Source organism: Odontesthes bonariensis, chromosome 21, assembly GCF_027942865.1.
Source record: "Odontesthes bonariensis isolate fOdoBon6 chromosome 21, fOdoBon6.hap1, whole genome shotgun sequence".
Lineage (NCBI taxonomy): Eukaryota > Metazoa > Chordata > Actinopteri > Atheriniformes > Atherinopsidae > Odontesthes > Odontesthes bonariensis.
In genome coordinates, this window is record NC_134526.1 from 24,833,126 (window position 1) to 24,850,362 (window position 17,237).

At 42.1% G+C, this 17,237-nt stretch overlaps 1 protein-coding gene and 1 non-coding gene across 2 annotated transcripts; both read right to left on the reverse strand.

The window, feature by feature from the left end:
* Positions 1 to 4,188: 4,188 nt before the first annotated feature.
* kri1 (KRI1 homolog) lies at positions 4,189 to 13,767 on the reverse strand. Its single transcript, XM_075454150.1, has 18 exons — positions 13,575 to 13,767; positions 13,365 to 13,441; positions 13,173 to 13,275; positions 12,988 to 13,090; positions 12,214 to 12,268; positions 12,081 to 12,130; positions 11,901 to 12,003; positions 11,737 to 11,814; positions 11,545 to 11,657; positions 10,244 to 10,472; positions 9,956 to 10,126; positions 8,487 to 8,565; positions 6,339 to 6,457; positions 6,073 to 6,235; positions 5,867 to 5,997; positions 5,240 to 5,304; positions 5,065 to 5,160; positions 4,189 to 4,978 (listed from the first exon to the last, which is right to left on the reverse strand). Exons 1-18 carry the CDS (start codon positions 13,657 to 13,659, stop codon positions 4,486 to 4,488), a joined length of 2,313 nt encoding a protein of 770 aa, XP_075310265.1. The 5' UTR covers positions 13,660 to 13,767; the 3' UTR covers positions 4,189 to 4,485.
* Positions 5,428 to 5,526, reverse strand: LOC142372204 (Z30 small nucleolar RNA). The gene has a single exon (XR_012768197.1). It is a non-coding gene; the product is annotated as a Z30 small nucleolar RNA (small nucleolar RNA).
* Positions 13,768 to 17,237: the final 3,470 nt, after the last annotated feature.

A 17,237-nucleotide genomic window follows, 5' to 3' on the forward strand; every position in this document is an offset into this window, starting at 1 on the left:
CGGTTAGCAACCGACTGAAAGGCGCGTTACCGCCACCTGCTGAAATGGAGTGTAGGGAAGCAACCAACGTCACTCAACAGGGGCGGATCTAGAAAAATATTTATGGGGTGGCAAAAGGGGGGCAGGAATTTTTGAGGGGTGGCAACATATGGCAGATGTATATATACTGAATTTAATCAGTTTGATGAGAAATAGTATGTACACACAAGGGCACAGGCTGCCATTTACAAACTCATACAGACAAATTTAGTTTGTTTCTGGACAGTTTTATTATACAAAAGAGATAACAATAACAACAACACTGCTTCATGTTCAGCAGCATTTACACCATTTACACCAGTGTCACATTTTAAACATTTTTTTCTCACACTTTAGGTTTTATTAAAGGTGATATCAGATTTTCTGTTTCCATTAAAAAAAAAAAAAAAAGATATAAATACATAAATTTGCAGCTTCTTTGAGGTCATCATTTTAACAGCTTTGTAAAGGCTCACCAGTGAGCATAACATGAAGTTGTCATGCCTATAACAGCTGAATGCGGCGATTTCCATGTTGCTCAGCAAAACGCTTCACAAACTTATCTAGATCTAATGCTTTTGTGCGTTTTGACTCAATGCTGAGTACATCCAAACTCGATAGTCTCTTTTCTGTCATAGTAGACCGCAAATAAGTCTTTATGAGCCTGAGAGATGAAAAACTTTGTTCACAGGATGCACTGCTCACAGGTAAAACAACTGCTATTTTACACAATCTGAACAACTCATAAAAAAGATCCTGGTATGGGTCCAAAAACTGAGCGAACTCCATTAGAGTGGTAGGACACTCCTTTCCCCCCTTTTTTCTGTCTAGTACTCTCCTCGTCTGATGCAACTCATGTTTGAGATCCTCAATATTTGAATCATAAGCTTGAGCCAATAAAACAATAGCCTCTTCCTTCAAAAAAGTTGGACTTGACGGATTTAGTGCCTGGACACCCTGCATAATGTTACAATTTGTGTTTGAAAATCTTCTTCCAATTTCTCCAATCATGTTATCCAGAACCGGATAGTACACAGAGACACAAAACGTGTGTTTGCTATCTGGAACTACATGCTGTCCCAAGGTGGAGGGGATGATAGTATCCTGAAGCACCTTCGTTGTCTGTCTTGGCCTCTTTGGTTTTCGCTGAGTCGTGTCAATGTTACTTTGTTGACATAAATCAAGTGTTTTTCACTCCACATTTCTTCAAAAGAGGCTTGACTACGGTACTGGACCAGTGTCTCGTTAAATGCTTCAATAAGTTCTACCGCCTTAGCATAGTCCACTGTTTTAGACTGGAGCATGTCTGATAAAAATGTGGAGTCACTCAGGACCTTTCTGAACAGAACAAGAGATCCAGCAAAATTCAAATCAATTTGAGCCAATATCCCTCTTGCTTCAACAGCTCTCTGTGGATGGTTCTCAGATGCTATCTTTTCAAGCACCTGTACTATTGCAGGCAACCTGTATTGCAGGCAACCTGTCCATAACATTGCGACATGCTATGTGCCTACAGGCCCAACGTGTATCACTTAGCTGTTGGAGTTCCCTTGTTGCACCATCAAACATCTCCCGCTGCACTTCCAGCCATTTGTTATGTACATAGGACCCAGACATGAAAACATACAGTCGTTCCAATAATGAGAAGAAGTTTCCTGCATCTGCCACACTTTTCACAGCGTCTACTATAACCAAGTTCAAGCATTGTGCGCTACAGTGAACATAGAAGGCATGTTTGGCTACTTCTTTTATTTTTGCTTGAACACCTGCATGTGCCCCGCGCATCACAGCCGCGCCATCAAAGCCCTGACCTACAAGGTTTTTCTTGTACTCCAGCCCATGATTCTCAAGGAAGCATATAATCCTGTCACTTACAGCAGCAGCATCCAGGTGTTCTGCCACTTCAAACTCCAGAAAGCTCTCATGAACCACACCATTCTAAAAATATCTCAGAACAAATGACATTTGCTCTTTTTTCTGAACATCTTTAGTTTCATCAACAATAACTGAAAACTGTTTGCTCGTTTTAACTTCCTGGATGATTTCCTCTTTGACCATTGCAGCCAAGCAGTCAAGTATTTCATTCTGTATTGTTTTACTGGTATATTTTGCATTTTTAGTTTGTTGTTCAAGTCTTTTTTTTAATGATGGGGTTATGGTTACCCAGCAAGTCTACCATTGACAGAAAAACATCCTTTTTCTTCGAGAGACTCCCTGTGACCCCGCTGTGCTATGTTTTCTGTGGCTGTTAGAACTAAAATTTCAGCTAATGTTTTAATGTAGTATTGGTTTTCAGCCACCTGCTTCTTTTTTTGCTCATCCATTAGTTCAAACATTGAGGTATTTTTATCCACGATTTCCTTGTTCTCTGTCCATGCAAGCATTGCATTTACATGGCCTTCAGATCTGGCATGAGAACAGAAACCACTGTCTTTCATTGTAGCCTTTTTCCAGTTCCGATAACCCTCGAATAAGGTAAAAACAGTCCTTAGAGCATCTGGGAGAGAAAAATGCCTACAAGCAAAACAGTAAGCTGCATCTTTCGATTGCGAGTATTCCAACCAGGGATGAGATTTGTACAAGTCGCTGCGGAAGCTTCTCCTGGCTTCTTCCTGGCGGGTCTTAGGGAAACTCTCCCGCATTGGCTGCACTGGCACCTCATACCTGGACTTGGATATGTCTAGAAGATGGAGGGGAGGGAAGATTCAAACTGCATTACATCTGAACTAATTATACAATATAACAACTAGTAAAAACATAATCAATTTGGAACTGTCATTGATTAGTTATAACCATCAGACTGTGTAAACATACACTAACATTTTAGTCTGGGAGAGTATTTTTAACTTAATTTGTTTAATTTTGGAATTTAATCTGAGCAATAGATCTAAAACACATTGTACATAAAATATTAAAACTCTGTCCCCATCTCATCACGCTTTCAAGTTTCCCCAATTATTCATATTTAAGCAAACATGAATGTTCATATTTATCTGAAGAAGTCTAAGCATTGTCTCTTCAATACACCTTATAGCAAAATGTCCGTTTTTGTTATTTGTTGTCTTAGTCATATGTAACTTAGTATACAATGCAGCAACAATTTCCATACCATGTGGACCAGCTCCACTGGAGATGGTTGGTGATGCTCGGTGATGCTCGGTGATGCTCTCCCTCCTCCATATCTTCACTGTTGTGATGTTCTACCACCTCTTCCTGTCTCTGGTCGCCTTGGCCTTGTTTTCTATCTCTGTCACGTTTCTGTTGCCCGTCTCTCTCTCCTTCCACGTCTTCTTCGTTTTCTCCCTCTCCTTCGTTTTCTCGCTCTCCTTCTACCTCATCACCTCCAAGTAGTTCATTTTCTACTTCTCTTGCCTTTTTCTTTGGTGAGAAAAAACTGCATATGCTCCATTTCCTCTTCATTTCTGTAAGATGTATATTTACAATATTTCCCTTGACAGATGTTGAATGAATATTAGCTGTTGTACTTTACCTAGGCTAGCCTCAGACCTAGGCTAGGTCAGCTAGCTAACATTACATGTATAGTTAGCGAAATAACGTCCTTCAACGGATTTTTATCATCTCAAAATCAGAATCCCAACTATACTAGCACTGTGCTTTCATTATAATTTAACTCTTTGATAGTTAGATAATTAATAATCAGTGCCCCTTTCCTCCGGTAGATCCGCCCCTGCACTCAAGCAACTCAACAGTCTTTCCTTGCTGTACAGCAGCGAAGTGTGGCATATTGCCAGAGCACTTGGAGGTACCAAATTGTATCTTGTGGGATATTATGCCCGTTTGGTTGTAAAATTGAGCAAATATACCAAACTTTCCTGAAGCTAACAAATCCCATCTCGGACGTCTGTAGATTACTTGAAACCACAATTCCCCTTGGCTGCAGAAACCACAGAACAGGTTTATTCCCCATTAGATTGGATTCATGATGAATCTCAGCATGAAAGGCCTCTGTTCGTCTTCACAGAAGTATTTAAATCTAAGGTTAAGTCTAAAAGTTAAGTTTATGGATCTGTTCATCCTAGTGGCTAAAACATATGTACTATATACAGATAAACTGCTTAAATGAGTTGCAGGAGGAAATAAATACCATTCAACGTGCTCACAGGTGTAGACTGAGTTGGAAACACTTCACAGTAGTAAACGAAGGACACATAATGTTTAACACAATATATTTTTTCTGTACAAATATCAATCAGAAATGCCATCATATCAAACAAAGCCAAAAGATCATTTTTTAATTGACGCACCTTAACGGCAACTGCAAATCTAATGAGCTTTATATTCAGAAAGGTAAAAGTTTTACTTTGATAGTTTTAACTTTTTTCAATAAAAAAATGTCAGAACATGAAACAACTGTTTCCGTGCTCCATTAAACTCTAGGAATATAAGAGAAAAAGGACTGTACCACTGACAGTAATCTCTGATTTAACACCTCAGGTAAAAACGTCGTCACTCTTTGTTCTTTTGTTTCTCCTTCTTCTCCTGTGCTTTCCGTTTCTGTCTGCCGAGCTGTCTGAAGTACAGTCTCTTGGGGTTCAGCCCGTAGGCCTTCAGTCTCTGTCTGCTGAACTCCCGGCCTCCTATTTTCACCCCCACGGCTCCCGTTAGGCGGCGGCCGCCCGAAGGCTTGTGCTTCTTCTTGGACCATTTTGGCCTTACAGTCCTGTTTTTCACTTCGTCCGGTTTATTGGTTGCCTCCTCTGCAGTCACCTGGGGTTCCTCCTCCGGTTTCATCTTCTTTTTCTTGGGGATCAGGACCTCCTCATCCTCATCGCCGGATGCTGCCTCCCAAAGAGCTTGGGGAAGCGACTCCTCGGCGGAGTCCTCAGCGGAAACTGCGTTACCGTCTTCTGCTTCTCCGTCTTGCTTCTCTGCATTCTTCAGACGATCTCTTCTGTTCTTCCCCAACTTGGTCTTAACGTCTGCTGTGTCTTTGTCTTCCCTGCAGTACAAGTTCAGATACATGTCACACATTGCAACAGTTGTTAGGGTACGGCTTGAGTGGTATGTGCATGGCGCTGTACTCACTCAGAATACACCGAGCTGAGGATTTCCTTCTTCTTCCGTTCATTTTGCGATTTGATTTTAAAGTTCTTCAAATCACTCATCTCCTCCTTGTCAGACCTGAGAAAGCAAAGAAAACTACGTGTAATAAATGAAAGGTAGACGAACTAATCTACACGAGGCACTTAAGAGCCAGTACCTGAACATGCAAGTCTTCTTCAGAGAGCACCAGCGGTTCAGCTCCTTGTCGTCAGCAGTTAAAATCTGAGGGAAAAAAAGCTTGTTTCATTGTTTCAACTTACTGTTTTGGATCGTCTGTGCAGAGACACGCTCTGCTTTAAAAGTTTTTTTTTAATATTTCGCAGCTTTGTCCCATCACTGCGACGTCTGCTCAGAGAGAAGATTCAACTGAGATCATTCCCTGGTCAGAGCTTTCCCCGGAGGGAAGCAATACCAGGTCAGTCAGCTCGAGGCTCATCATTGCAGCGTTAAGCAAAATCTACTCAGCCTGCATTAGATCTGTCGCTCTCTTTTTGTTTCATTGGACTGTGTGAGAAATCCCTTCCTGCACAGCGACTGTCCATTCGTAACTTAGGCCTGTAAAGCTTCTTTTCCTTCAGGTTCCACCAATAAAGCCTTTTCAGCTGAAATCACAGAGCCAACTTGAATCTTCTTGGCCAGCTCGAGCTGATCACCGATTAGTAAACCGGTCACATTATTCAAAAAAGGAAGCGTGTTTGCTGTGCAGGAACAGAAAACTTGACAGGTGGAGTCGCGAAAGCCGACTCGACCATTTGTTTGGAGCCGGAGGTTCTGCAGTTCTCACCTCATCTGTGGTCAGGCCGAAGTCATTGGACAGAACCTGCCTGTAGCGAAACCTGCATGGAAGGTCATCGATGATGTCCTCATAGTCCAGCTTGTAGTACTCATCCAAGTACTGCTCAAAGGGCTTCTCCTCTGAAATGCCAACAGCCATCAGTTAGACAATATGAGCAGGAGGACAGACCCTGACACTTGTTTCCTGACACTTACGAGGATCAAACACAGGCTTGTCTTTAGCGATGACCTCCGCAAAGTGAGACTTCTTTCTCTTTTTGCCCATCTGCGGCTTATCCTCCTTCTTCATCTTCTTCTTCTCCTTTTTCGACTTCTTCTTCGAAGTAGTTTGCTTGCTGGGGTCGTAGTCTGCATCCATCTATGGAGACGGCACATGACTTTTGGTTGGAAGAGTCCCGCATTTTATAACAACAATTTTAACCCATAAAAGATGTAGTTTTGATAAATATGAGCTGGCTCACGATGAAGCCTTCATCCTCGCAGTGGGGTCCCGAGGCGTCACGCTCGCCTCCATCATACTCCTCTTCGCCGTAGTCCTCTTCTCGTTCCTCTCCTGTCCACGTATCCCAGTTCCAGTGCTCTGTAGTAAAAATAAATAAATAAATAATCACACATCAAGCCATCACTAGGGAATAGGGCTGACGGCAAATAATCGATTGTTTGTTGGTCGACCAAAAAAAATTACCAGTCGACCAAATTCCATTGGTTGATTGGTCGCAGGAAAAAAAAAAAGCCGCGTCTCGTCAAAGGGCTTCCGGAACTTTTAATTTGAAGGGCGTGACAAAGGAAGACGTCAAACAAATCAAAACGGTAAATTCGTGTCACAAGGACAGAACGATCAGTTAGCGCGTAACCCGTCCTGGGGTAACGTCCAAGGAGTTGGTTGCGCAGGGCACACTTTGCAGCTGTGCATCAATGCGGCTCTTAAAAAAGATCCCATTTGCCGTGTCATAGCAGCTGCCAGACGTCTTGTTAGACATTTTAAGAAAAGTGCCAAGGCTACAGCGGCTCTCACTGAAAAACAAATACAACAGAACGTCGTTGAACACAAACTCATCCAGGATGTCTCCACGAGATGGAACTCCACTCACTGCATGTTGGAGCGCCTTCTGGAACAGAGGTGGCCGGTCACCGCTGTACTTTCCGACCCCGTTACCACACACAGATCACGGCCGCGCTGTCATCCTCGCGCAGCAACAGGTGACGTCCAAAGTCCGTCTGTCTTTCTGATTATTTTTGTGACACATTCAGAATGCCAAAATCTGAAATAATTTGCCCGTGTAAAGAGAGGGCAGACTTAAAGCACCCGGCTTGTGCGCTTGTAAAATTCTGCTGGTCAGCCAATGGTCACTAACGTCTGGTTTTTTCCTCACTCTCCGACTGAGAGAAGAACTGAGCAGTCAATTCTTTTTTGTGTAGGCTATAGGCCAAGTGTTTAGATGAACCAGGAAACATTTTGTTAGTCACACAAGGTTACTCCCCGCCTTAGTGGTAAATGCGCATAGATGCGGCAGCCGGGCATTAAAGGTAAATGTTGATTTTTTTGGGGGGGAGGAGGGGGCGTCAATTTGTCGATTAATCGGAGTAAATGACGACCACTGGTCGACCAACAAAATCCTTGGTCGTGGACAGCCCTACTAGGGAAAGAAGCTCGGTGCAACCTTCCCCTAAAAAAAAAAAATGAAGTATATCGTTGCTATAATCTGAGTTTTAAATCTAAACATCACATAAGCGCCAATGACCACAACAAACCGAAGATCCTGTTCGTGTGTGGGTGTAACATGAGTCCCGATCACATCCCAAATGGACAGCGCAAAGTACCCCAGTTCACGTCTGAAGCTACACTGCCGCCCCACGTGAGTCCCCTACTGACCACGTGGGATCAGATCAGTTACTCGCCGTGCACTCAGATAAAGCCTACGTGGTGCAAACATCAGCAGGCCTGCTGAGGCTTCTATAAATGACAAATCTATATAGATTTATATCATTATCATGAAAGGATGGGCGACCTTCCAGATCTCAGTGTCAGACCACTTCTGCTACTAAAGACACGCTGAGGCTTTAAACCCTTTACATTCCAACAGCTCACAGGGGGGCCATTAGCTGTTCCCTAAAGAGTCGTGCTGTGCACACAAATGTTGTGTATAAGCAGCTACGCTCAAGTTCTTACGATTGGATTGATGCAAAGCATTACAGCAGGGACAATCAACACTGTAACTCACCTGTAAAGCCTTATTTTGATCCACTGATAAGAGACAAAAAAAATAAATCAGCTTCCTAGATATTCCAATAGTTGCTTTGCCATTTTTTTGGCATTGCAGGAAATAGCAAGAGCCTCAAATGGACTAATCTCAGAAAAATACATTTAGCCACTTTGAGGGCTCCGATGTTCATTCTTCATTAACGGCTACAACAGAACTTGATAAAGTCATTGACGTGGGCCCGACAAACATCATTTGTGTCCAGACTTCTAAATGAAAGTGGAGAAAGGCTTTTTGGACTTCTGTCCCGAGTGCGTTCACATCTGTACTTACAACTGTGCATTTGGGATCGGATCGCATGTCAATACCAAATGTGAGCAGGACCTCAGACAACCTGTGTCGACTTACCTTCCAGTCCTTCATCATCATCTTCAAACTGAGGCTTCTCCTCCTCCTCTTCTTTATAGTATTCATCTCCAAAGAATTGCTGCAAACGCAAACTTCAAATGAAGTGAAACACGACGAGGATTTGGCTTTTGGATTAATTAAATGTTGACACAACTGTGTGAGCTGGAGAGCGACGTGTCTCGTTCAGGTGTTTGTTTGTGTTCGACTTGACATGATGCAGTGTTGGTCCTGGAGTTTGTTCGAAAATATTGTCCAACTTTCTGCTGGCGCAGCAAAACGTCACAAAGTCACGTGACCTCAAAAACTGCACCGGTTGGGAACCACGTGTGCAGCAACACTGGGATTAATAATTCATTTAATCTGCCCTACTGGCATCTTGTTTTTCTACACATACGCCGACACCATAAACTATAGTTTTCATTTCCAGCAGAAAGGCTGTAATGACAGCTTGGTTGAAGTATTTTCACTGAAAAAGGATTACTGCCTTTGAGGGGCATATTTTTCCTCCGTTGTTACTTTTCACTCTCCTGGTGATGTGATCATATGGTATTATCAAGTCTAAGGCTCTCAACAAAAATAACCCATTTAAAAAAAACGAAATTTCTCTTAAAAAAAAAAAAAAAAAAGTCATTTGCAGATATTACTGCCTGACTTATTAAGCCACCAAAGGTTTGTGGTGATCATCAAGGCGGCCGATGATGCCCTCAAATGCACCCAAAACCAATGTTTAACTCCGGCTGATTGGCTGGTACATGTGTGCCGAGGTGACTGCAGAGGTTGAGGGAGCTTACCGAAACAGCGGATCTGACAAATAACCTGTACGGCTGTTCTTTGTGAGTTTTGTTTTTTTCCCCCCACCGAAGCTGTTCCAGTGCTGGTTCGGGGCATGAGCCAAACTTTGAATCAGCTCTGTTTTTAAATCGCCAAAGCAGTGGCTGCAACCTCGAAAAAAAAAACTGCTCCTATGCTGGCAGCAACTTCTTGGCTTGGCCAGGGCAACAACAACAATAAAAAAAAAACTAAAGACGTCTGGGATGCAACTAAAACGTTGTGATCGCCACATATAAAAAGTTTGTACAATTCAGAACAGCATTCAAAATTTCTGCTTGCAGCTGAATTTCTAAACAGCGTTTGCAGCTACACTGATTAACGCTGTCGGCCGCTTTAGTCGGCCAACTCAGAACTGCTTGTTTGTATTGCCGTTCATAAAAATATAATTTAGTTTGGAAACACTGGTCAGTGCTGCAGAGAGTGTTCACTAACTAATCTGTGAAGATAATTTGTCCTCCTCCTGCGCTGTGGTCCTCTGCAGAAATGCAGAACACACCGGAGGCAGAGTCGAGCACGCATTGGAAGAGATGTTTAAAGTGACGTAATGGTGTGGCAGCCAGGACCAACATCGAGCTGGCTCAGAGTGTGTGCGTCCTTATTGTGTGTATGTTTTGGGATCTTTGCGCAACAACACTGACCTGCATGAGCTGGTCATGCTGCTTTGGATCAAACTCCCCCTCCAGGTCAGCCTGACTGAAGGCCAGCTGCTCGTTGCCGGTCAGCTCCTGCAGCTTCTTCAGCTTCTCCACGATCTCATTCCTCTTCAGGTTCTTTAACTGCTTCAGCTGCTCTCGCTTCTGCTCCTTCTCCTGAAATCGTGGAACATACGAGAGGTTTTTATTAGCCAACGGACGACGTTATGCTTGTTCCAGAGAAGCAGGAGAGCGAAGGTTTGAAGGACCCCGAGCTTGTCGGGCAAGTCGCACCTTTTGCTTTCGCTCTTTCACTTCCTCTCTTTTGCGTTTCCTGCGGTCATCCTTGGAGCGCACAGACGTGGCGATACTTCGGGGGTAGGTCTTGATTTTCTGAGCGTCAGGCTCTTCAAAACGGAAGTTGTAGCTTCTCTCAAAGTCCTCCTGCCGCTCCAAGAACGTCTCCCCCTCCTCCTCAGAATCCTCCACCTCGTCCTGGACGACCTCGTCGTAGGTTGGGATCCTGAATACATCCAGAGAACTCGGTGTAAAAGCGGGCCACTTTACCAGAGGTGGGTAGTAACGAGTTACATTTACTTGAGTATGTTTTGAAAAAATTATACTTCTAGGAGTAGTTTTAAATCCCTATACTTTTTACTTTTACGTGAGTAGATTTGTGAAGAAGAAACTGTCCTCTTACTCCGCTGCATTAGGCTACAATGAGCTCGTTACTTTTTTTCTTACCTCTTTGGTATTCTACGCGTCATTATTTTTACACCCCCGCGTACGCCTCATTTTAATGTTTTCTTTAGACAGAGAGAGACTTCCACCAAACGGCTCTACCAGGTGACTGTGTTTCACCAATCAAACGTAGCCGTGCAGTATCGTCACGTGACCATACTCAATCTTAGCTTTACAGTTTCCAGTCGTAGCAAACAAAAAAAGAAATAGATGAAAAATGTCAGAATCAACGGTGGGAAATGAAGACGCAGACGAGGCCTCATACTGAAAGCCTGTTTACCTTACAAAGAGTGCGAAACAGCAGCTACATTATGCGTCTTCTGTGTCAACCAAAACAAACGGACATTTCAGCATTCACAAACTCAACATCTAACTTGTGGAAACATGTAGCGGTAAGTTTCCTAAATTCGTTTCCCTCATGGAAAGGTGAATGTTTGTTTTTTAGGTTACACATGTTTTAAATATTTCCTAAGTCTCTTATTTTTTATTGAAGTTCTTGAATTTACCTGGATTATTTTAATTTAAGCCATTTTGTAATTAATGAATTCATTTTAATTTATTTTATCAATTGGATGAACTCTAATTTGCTTAAAGATGATTATTTAGTATTTTTGTCTGATTGAACGCTTGTGTTAACAAATAAATCAGACGTTACTCAACATTTACTCAGTACTTGAGTAGTTTTTTCACCAAGCACTTTTTTACTCTTACTCAAGTAATTATTTGGATGACTACTTTTTACTTGAGTCATATTATTCTTAAGTAACAGTACTTTTACTTGAGTACAATTTTTGGCTACTCTACCCACCTCTGCACTTTACATCAAAGTCAAATAGATCTCATTGGCAACGCACCGTTCGTCGTTGTCCTCCTCTTCATCCAGGTAGCCCTTGTTTAGCATATAGTCTCTGAGGAAGCGCTCCTTCTCATCCAGCTCAGGGTCATTCCAGTAGTCTCTTAAGTATTTCTGTCTCGACGGTAAACCAGTCAAATGTTAAACACGAGCATCTTTTCACACAAAGTTTCTCTCTTCTAAACACACTCACCAGGTCCTTCACCTCCTCCAAACCCTCGACCTCGCCCTGGCCCTTCAGCCACTCCAAATAGTCTGCCTCCTCTTTATCCTACAACGCACACAAACAACTTTATCCCAACCTGGGACGCATTTCAACATCTCCATCTAAAGATGGGGCAGAGATCATTTTCTGACCCTCTCTTCTTGTGTTTTGATCCTCCTGGTCAGTAGCTCTGACACAACGCCAGCCTCGCCGCCTTCTTCTTCGTCGCCGCTGTCCTCTATGAACTTCCGGAAGCTGCGCAGAGATTTAGAGAGTCCTGTGAATAGCGTTCAAACACAACTGCGGGACCCCTGAAGAAGGTCTCGTCTTACCTCGCTTTTAGCTCCTTCTGCTCCTGCATGTAGCTGGGAGAGGCGGCTCGCTTTAGAGGAAAACAATGTGGATTAATGAAGCGCTTATTGTCAATAATTCCTTAATGAAGATATTTTTCGCACGCTTGCTTACCTCTCTTCTCTTGGCAGCTTCCTCATCGTCGCTGTCATCATCGTCTTCATATTTCCTGCAAAATAAAAAAAAAGTATCGTCAGTCCACTTCACATATAGTTGAAAAACTGGAAGAGACACAAAGGGGACTGGATTCTACAGGGGAACAAATCAGAATCCAACACCATACCAGCTAGTTATTTAGCTTTAGAGTTATTTTACACCCAGCCGCTACAAAAAAAAGAAAACGGAAACTGCCAATGTGCTTCCCTGGATTTGTCACTTTTAAACTCAAGCAAAATGGACCCAATTCAGTCCAGCTTATGGATCAATGTTTTTATTTTTTCCTTACTCCTTTGTGTTGGGTTTTAATTTAACGCTCTCCCTCTTTCCCATCTTCATCTGCATCAAATGAAGCCATTTTGACCATTTCTGCAGATAACACGGGGCGACCCTGACAAGATGGCACTCCAGCCCCAACATGCAACACGTCACAATGTCCGTTTACATTTGATATACTCAATCAGTGTGTTCGATTTGGCTTGGCGCTGCGCCCCACCATCATGCATTGTGATCTTGAAGCAACGTGCTGGTTGGAAACATTAGTCTAGTTTGGAGACAGACACGGAGGACTGAGTCGAGATAAAGAGGTTGATAAACCATTTATTATACTCCATATAATAAATGGTAGCTCCAAACAAGTATCCCTTTAGACTGTGACCTTAATAGGTCTCATTTACCCTGTAGCCATTTATAATTACACGCCCTGACATCTGAATGGGACGTGTCACTCACCCTTCCTTTTCCAGTATGACTTTACGTTCATAGTCCTTGAGATACATCGGCTTCACCGAGGTTTTCTTAGAGGTCGAAGGCTGTGCATCACTGTTGGATGCATCTGAAATCAAAAGGTTCAAACTTTACTACATAAGAAGATTACACATACAACAACAGCCAGGCTATTTATCACGCCGAATCACCTTCTGAGTAGAACCTAACATCTTGCTCGTAGATTTTCGGGTCTTTTTTCTTCAGCAGTGACAGCGTTCTGTAAAAATTCCTCTCAACATCTGGGTCCAGCTCCTGCGAGAGCCAAACACAAGTCAATCAACCAGTTCCGGGCACGACGACACATTAATGAGGGTGGACCGTGCGAGAGTAGTGATGCTAACCCCTTCACTGTCATCAGAGCTGGATTCAGACGACTCAGAGTCATTCTCGTCGACTCGGTCCCCGTACCGGTCCTTCACTGCACAAATACACATTAAACAGACCGTTTTCACATATAACACAACACTGGGGGTAAAAAATAACAACTTTAAAGCTTGCCGTGGTTTCCCACGTTGGGTCGTTAGCATGTTAGTTAGCAGCGACACACTTACGCCTCTGCAACTCTTCCCTCTGTCGGTACTTCTCGTATTTCTGCGCGAACTTCGAGTTAATTTTCAGCTCGGACCTGCCCGACATCTTTTTTTAATGAGATTATACGGTACCTTAAGAACTGCCAGTGTATATTAATGAGGAGAAGGCATTCAAGCTGCCACAAACGCACGTTGAAACGTAAATCACGTGGTTTCCGGTGTACGGAACCGTTACGCAAGGTGCCCAGCAGGGGGCGCACAAATGTTAGCGTGACCAGAGCTCTGAGCGTGACGTGTTGTGACATTTGTAGGCTCCATGTACTTTAGTTTTGCTGTAAATGTAAATTCATGGGGAAAAAAAACATATTTTCTTGCCTTTCTCGGTGAGCTCAGGCAGTACATGACCTCCATTAAATTCTCAAACAACCAGAAAGCGATTAAGACTGTTGATATGAACACTTGAATATTTTATTGTGACCTTTTTTATCCCCTGGCGTATAATATTGAAATGTTTCATGTGTAATGTAAAAAAAAAAAAAAATAATAATCTTAAAAAAATAAATAAATAAACTTTGGTTTTGCTGTGGCAAATGCTGGTTATTCCTTGTCGTTCTCTGTACTTATAATTTTATACTCCTCTGTCTTAAAATGATTATTTTTTTAGCTCACTTGTCGTGTTTTCGGTCATCTCAGAAAACACGCTCACATAATACTAAACACTAAACTATACACTTTGGATTTAACAAAACACAGCACGCCATAAAAAAACAAAAACAACACAAAATCTCAAAATGAAAAGAAAAACACAGCATTTAGGAAATACATATTTTTTGGTTTTGTTGCTGTGCTTTCTAAATGAAAAAAAAATCAGAACGTGTTTGTTGTTGTTTTGTTTTGAATCTCAGGGCCACCTTAAATATTAATTCCAAAACTCAGTCATGGTATTTTTTTTTCTCTACCAGAAATAAGACTCATCTAAGTGGGCTTTTCAAACAGTCTATAGCCTTGAAAACGTTTGAAACGTTTTTCTTTTTTTTAAACGCCAAAAACGAATAAAAATGAAATAAAAGGTGCAACTTTTATCTACATGAGAACTACCAAGATTTCAACATAAACTTGGCACCGATCAGACTCCAGGCAGCACAAAAAATCAGTGAAGCGTCCTCAGAAGGCTTTTGTTTAAGGCCAGTTTTGTGGCCTTTTACACAGTGAAATCTGATGACCTTAAATAACATGTAAGTAACATTCCACACAATGTAAACAAAATTGCTGATGAGTGGGTTGTGTCTGTTTGAAGTGTCATGACTCAGGTAGGTTGATGGAGTGAATGTTTGCTCGTGTGGGACGACCAGAGGGGGCGAGGCCTTGGGACATATGAGACCACATGACGTCATGCCCTATCTCTGCCCAGTCTGGGATGTTTTTCGGGAAATTTTTTCAGCAAAACATCAACATATTTTTTTCTCTCTATCTGGCATGTTTTTGCTGTGTATTTGTTTGTTTTTTTCAAATTTTGCTAATTCAGGATTGATACATAAAGATTAGTTGGTCCAGTATTTGTGTCTTTACACGTAGCATTCAATGCCATTAAAATCTTAAGCAGACTTTTAACATTTTTCAACAATTAGAATGCAGTACGGTCAGCTGAAAAGTGCATTGGTTCGTAAAAGTCGTTACATTTAGCCTACAGTCTACAATATTGGTCTTTCCCTGCAGTGTATGCCAATTGGTAACAGCAGGCAAACTATGCTGACAAACTTTACACTTAAAACTAAAAACAATGTCCTCAGTTGAACACAGACTACAAACAAAACCACCAGAAAATCCACCTCTGGGCGATCTGAATACATCCACAGCAGCACAGTGATGATAAAGAATGCTAAATGGTTACAAGCAAAATCTTGATGAAAACCAGTTTTCTACACAATTGAAACTGGGACAGAGGTTCACCATTCAGCATGACGACGGTCCGGAGCACACTGCTAAAGCAATGCTGAAAGGTCTAAAAGGAAACATTTCAAATGTTCTGGAACATCAAAGCCCAGACCTCAGTATGGTATGTTTTAAAGATTGTTGTACACCAGCCGGATCAATCCCACCAAAAGGAGCTGGAGCCGTTCTGTCCTGGTGTGGACAAAAATGTTGGCCCAAAGTTATTGAGGCATACCCTAAGAGCTGTGACTGGTGGGAAAAAGGGGCCTTATAAAGTATGGGGGGTTTGGGAGGGGAAAAAAAACACTTGTGCACTCTCAAAGTTTTCTTCTTTTTGTCTTCTTTTAAAAAAGAAAAAATCTGGTATGCTGTGCTGATAAAATGATGCATCGCCTCCCATTAGTTATTTGGTTATTTAGTAACAAAATAGGGAAAAACTGCCAGAGGAAAGAGCAACTTTCACAATGCACTGTTGTGCATTGTGAAAGATCACTCTCTTCTTGTTCTTGGTGAACGACTTTGCTCAATTAATGTTAGTGGAACACTTGGTCAAGCTTTTGTCTACTGAGCAGTGTGTACCTTTGAAATGAGGTTGGTCTTCCTCCAGCACCACATAGTCTGACCAAAGGTCAGCGATGCTCCAGCTGACTGCTGTTGTTTAAGGATCAGGTCACAGCAGCCAGTCTTTACTGGTACTTGCTCAGAGGGTTTAATACCAATATGTGTATAACAGGTAATAATGTCCTATATTATAATGAGGTTATCTAATTCAATCTGGGATACTTACCTTCATAGGAAATTAAGAAAAAAACACCAAATCAGACATGACTTGAAATTAAAATTGAGTCACACACCAAGAAAAGGCACATAGATTTGGAAACTGAGTGTGCCTTAAAGGTAGCATCATTTCATCTGGGAATTTACTGGAATGCTCTCGCTGTACCTGACCCTTTGTTGTGAAATGAATCATTAATGATTCAAGAGAAAAAAAACAGACATATTGTGCCGTATGTGCAAACAGAAACAAGCTGTGCCCAGGACTCGCGGTCTTGGCGTTACATTGATCATCCTTCGCAGTTTAACTGTTTGTTGTTTGGCTTCTCCTCCGAGGGAGGTCTGAAAGTCGGCTTGTTTTCTTATCTGTGTGTTTTCCCACATGCGTACAGATACGCCGCAGCATCTTTTCGCCCCTTGTTATCAGCTCCAACACTTCCGCTCTTCCTCAGCCTTGAACTTTGCACTTGACATGTGTGCAGTTTTTGTGGGTTTGACAACATGTGGGCAGGATAACGGAACTGTCTGATACCTGCTGCTGTACTTTACAATCACACTTTCCACAAAAAATAGGCTTATCAGACTAGAAAAATAGATAACACAACATATGGCCATAGTATAGACCCTGTAGTCTAATTTTCCGTCATCTTAGGGGCTGATAATTCTAATATTATCACATCTTTCATATCGCAAATGGAAGTTTTTGATTTTGTGTCTCAAACAAGAACACGGATAAGCCCAAACTGCTTGACTTGATGGAAAACTCGATTTTTCCATGGAAACAAATGCAATTCAGCCCAACTTAACGTATCACTAATTTATTAAACTCCTCTTGCTTGACAATGCTTTTCCAAAATGTGTAAAATAATGGGCCTTTCAATTAAGAGGGAGGGATTGCCAGTTTTTTTCAGGGGCATTATTTAATGTGCACGACTTTGCAATAGACTTGTGGTCATAAAAAGAAAGATCGTGGAAATG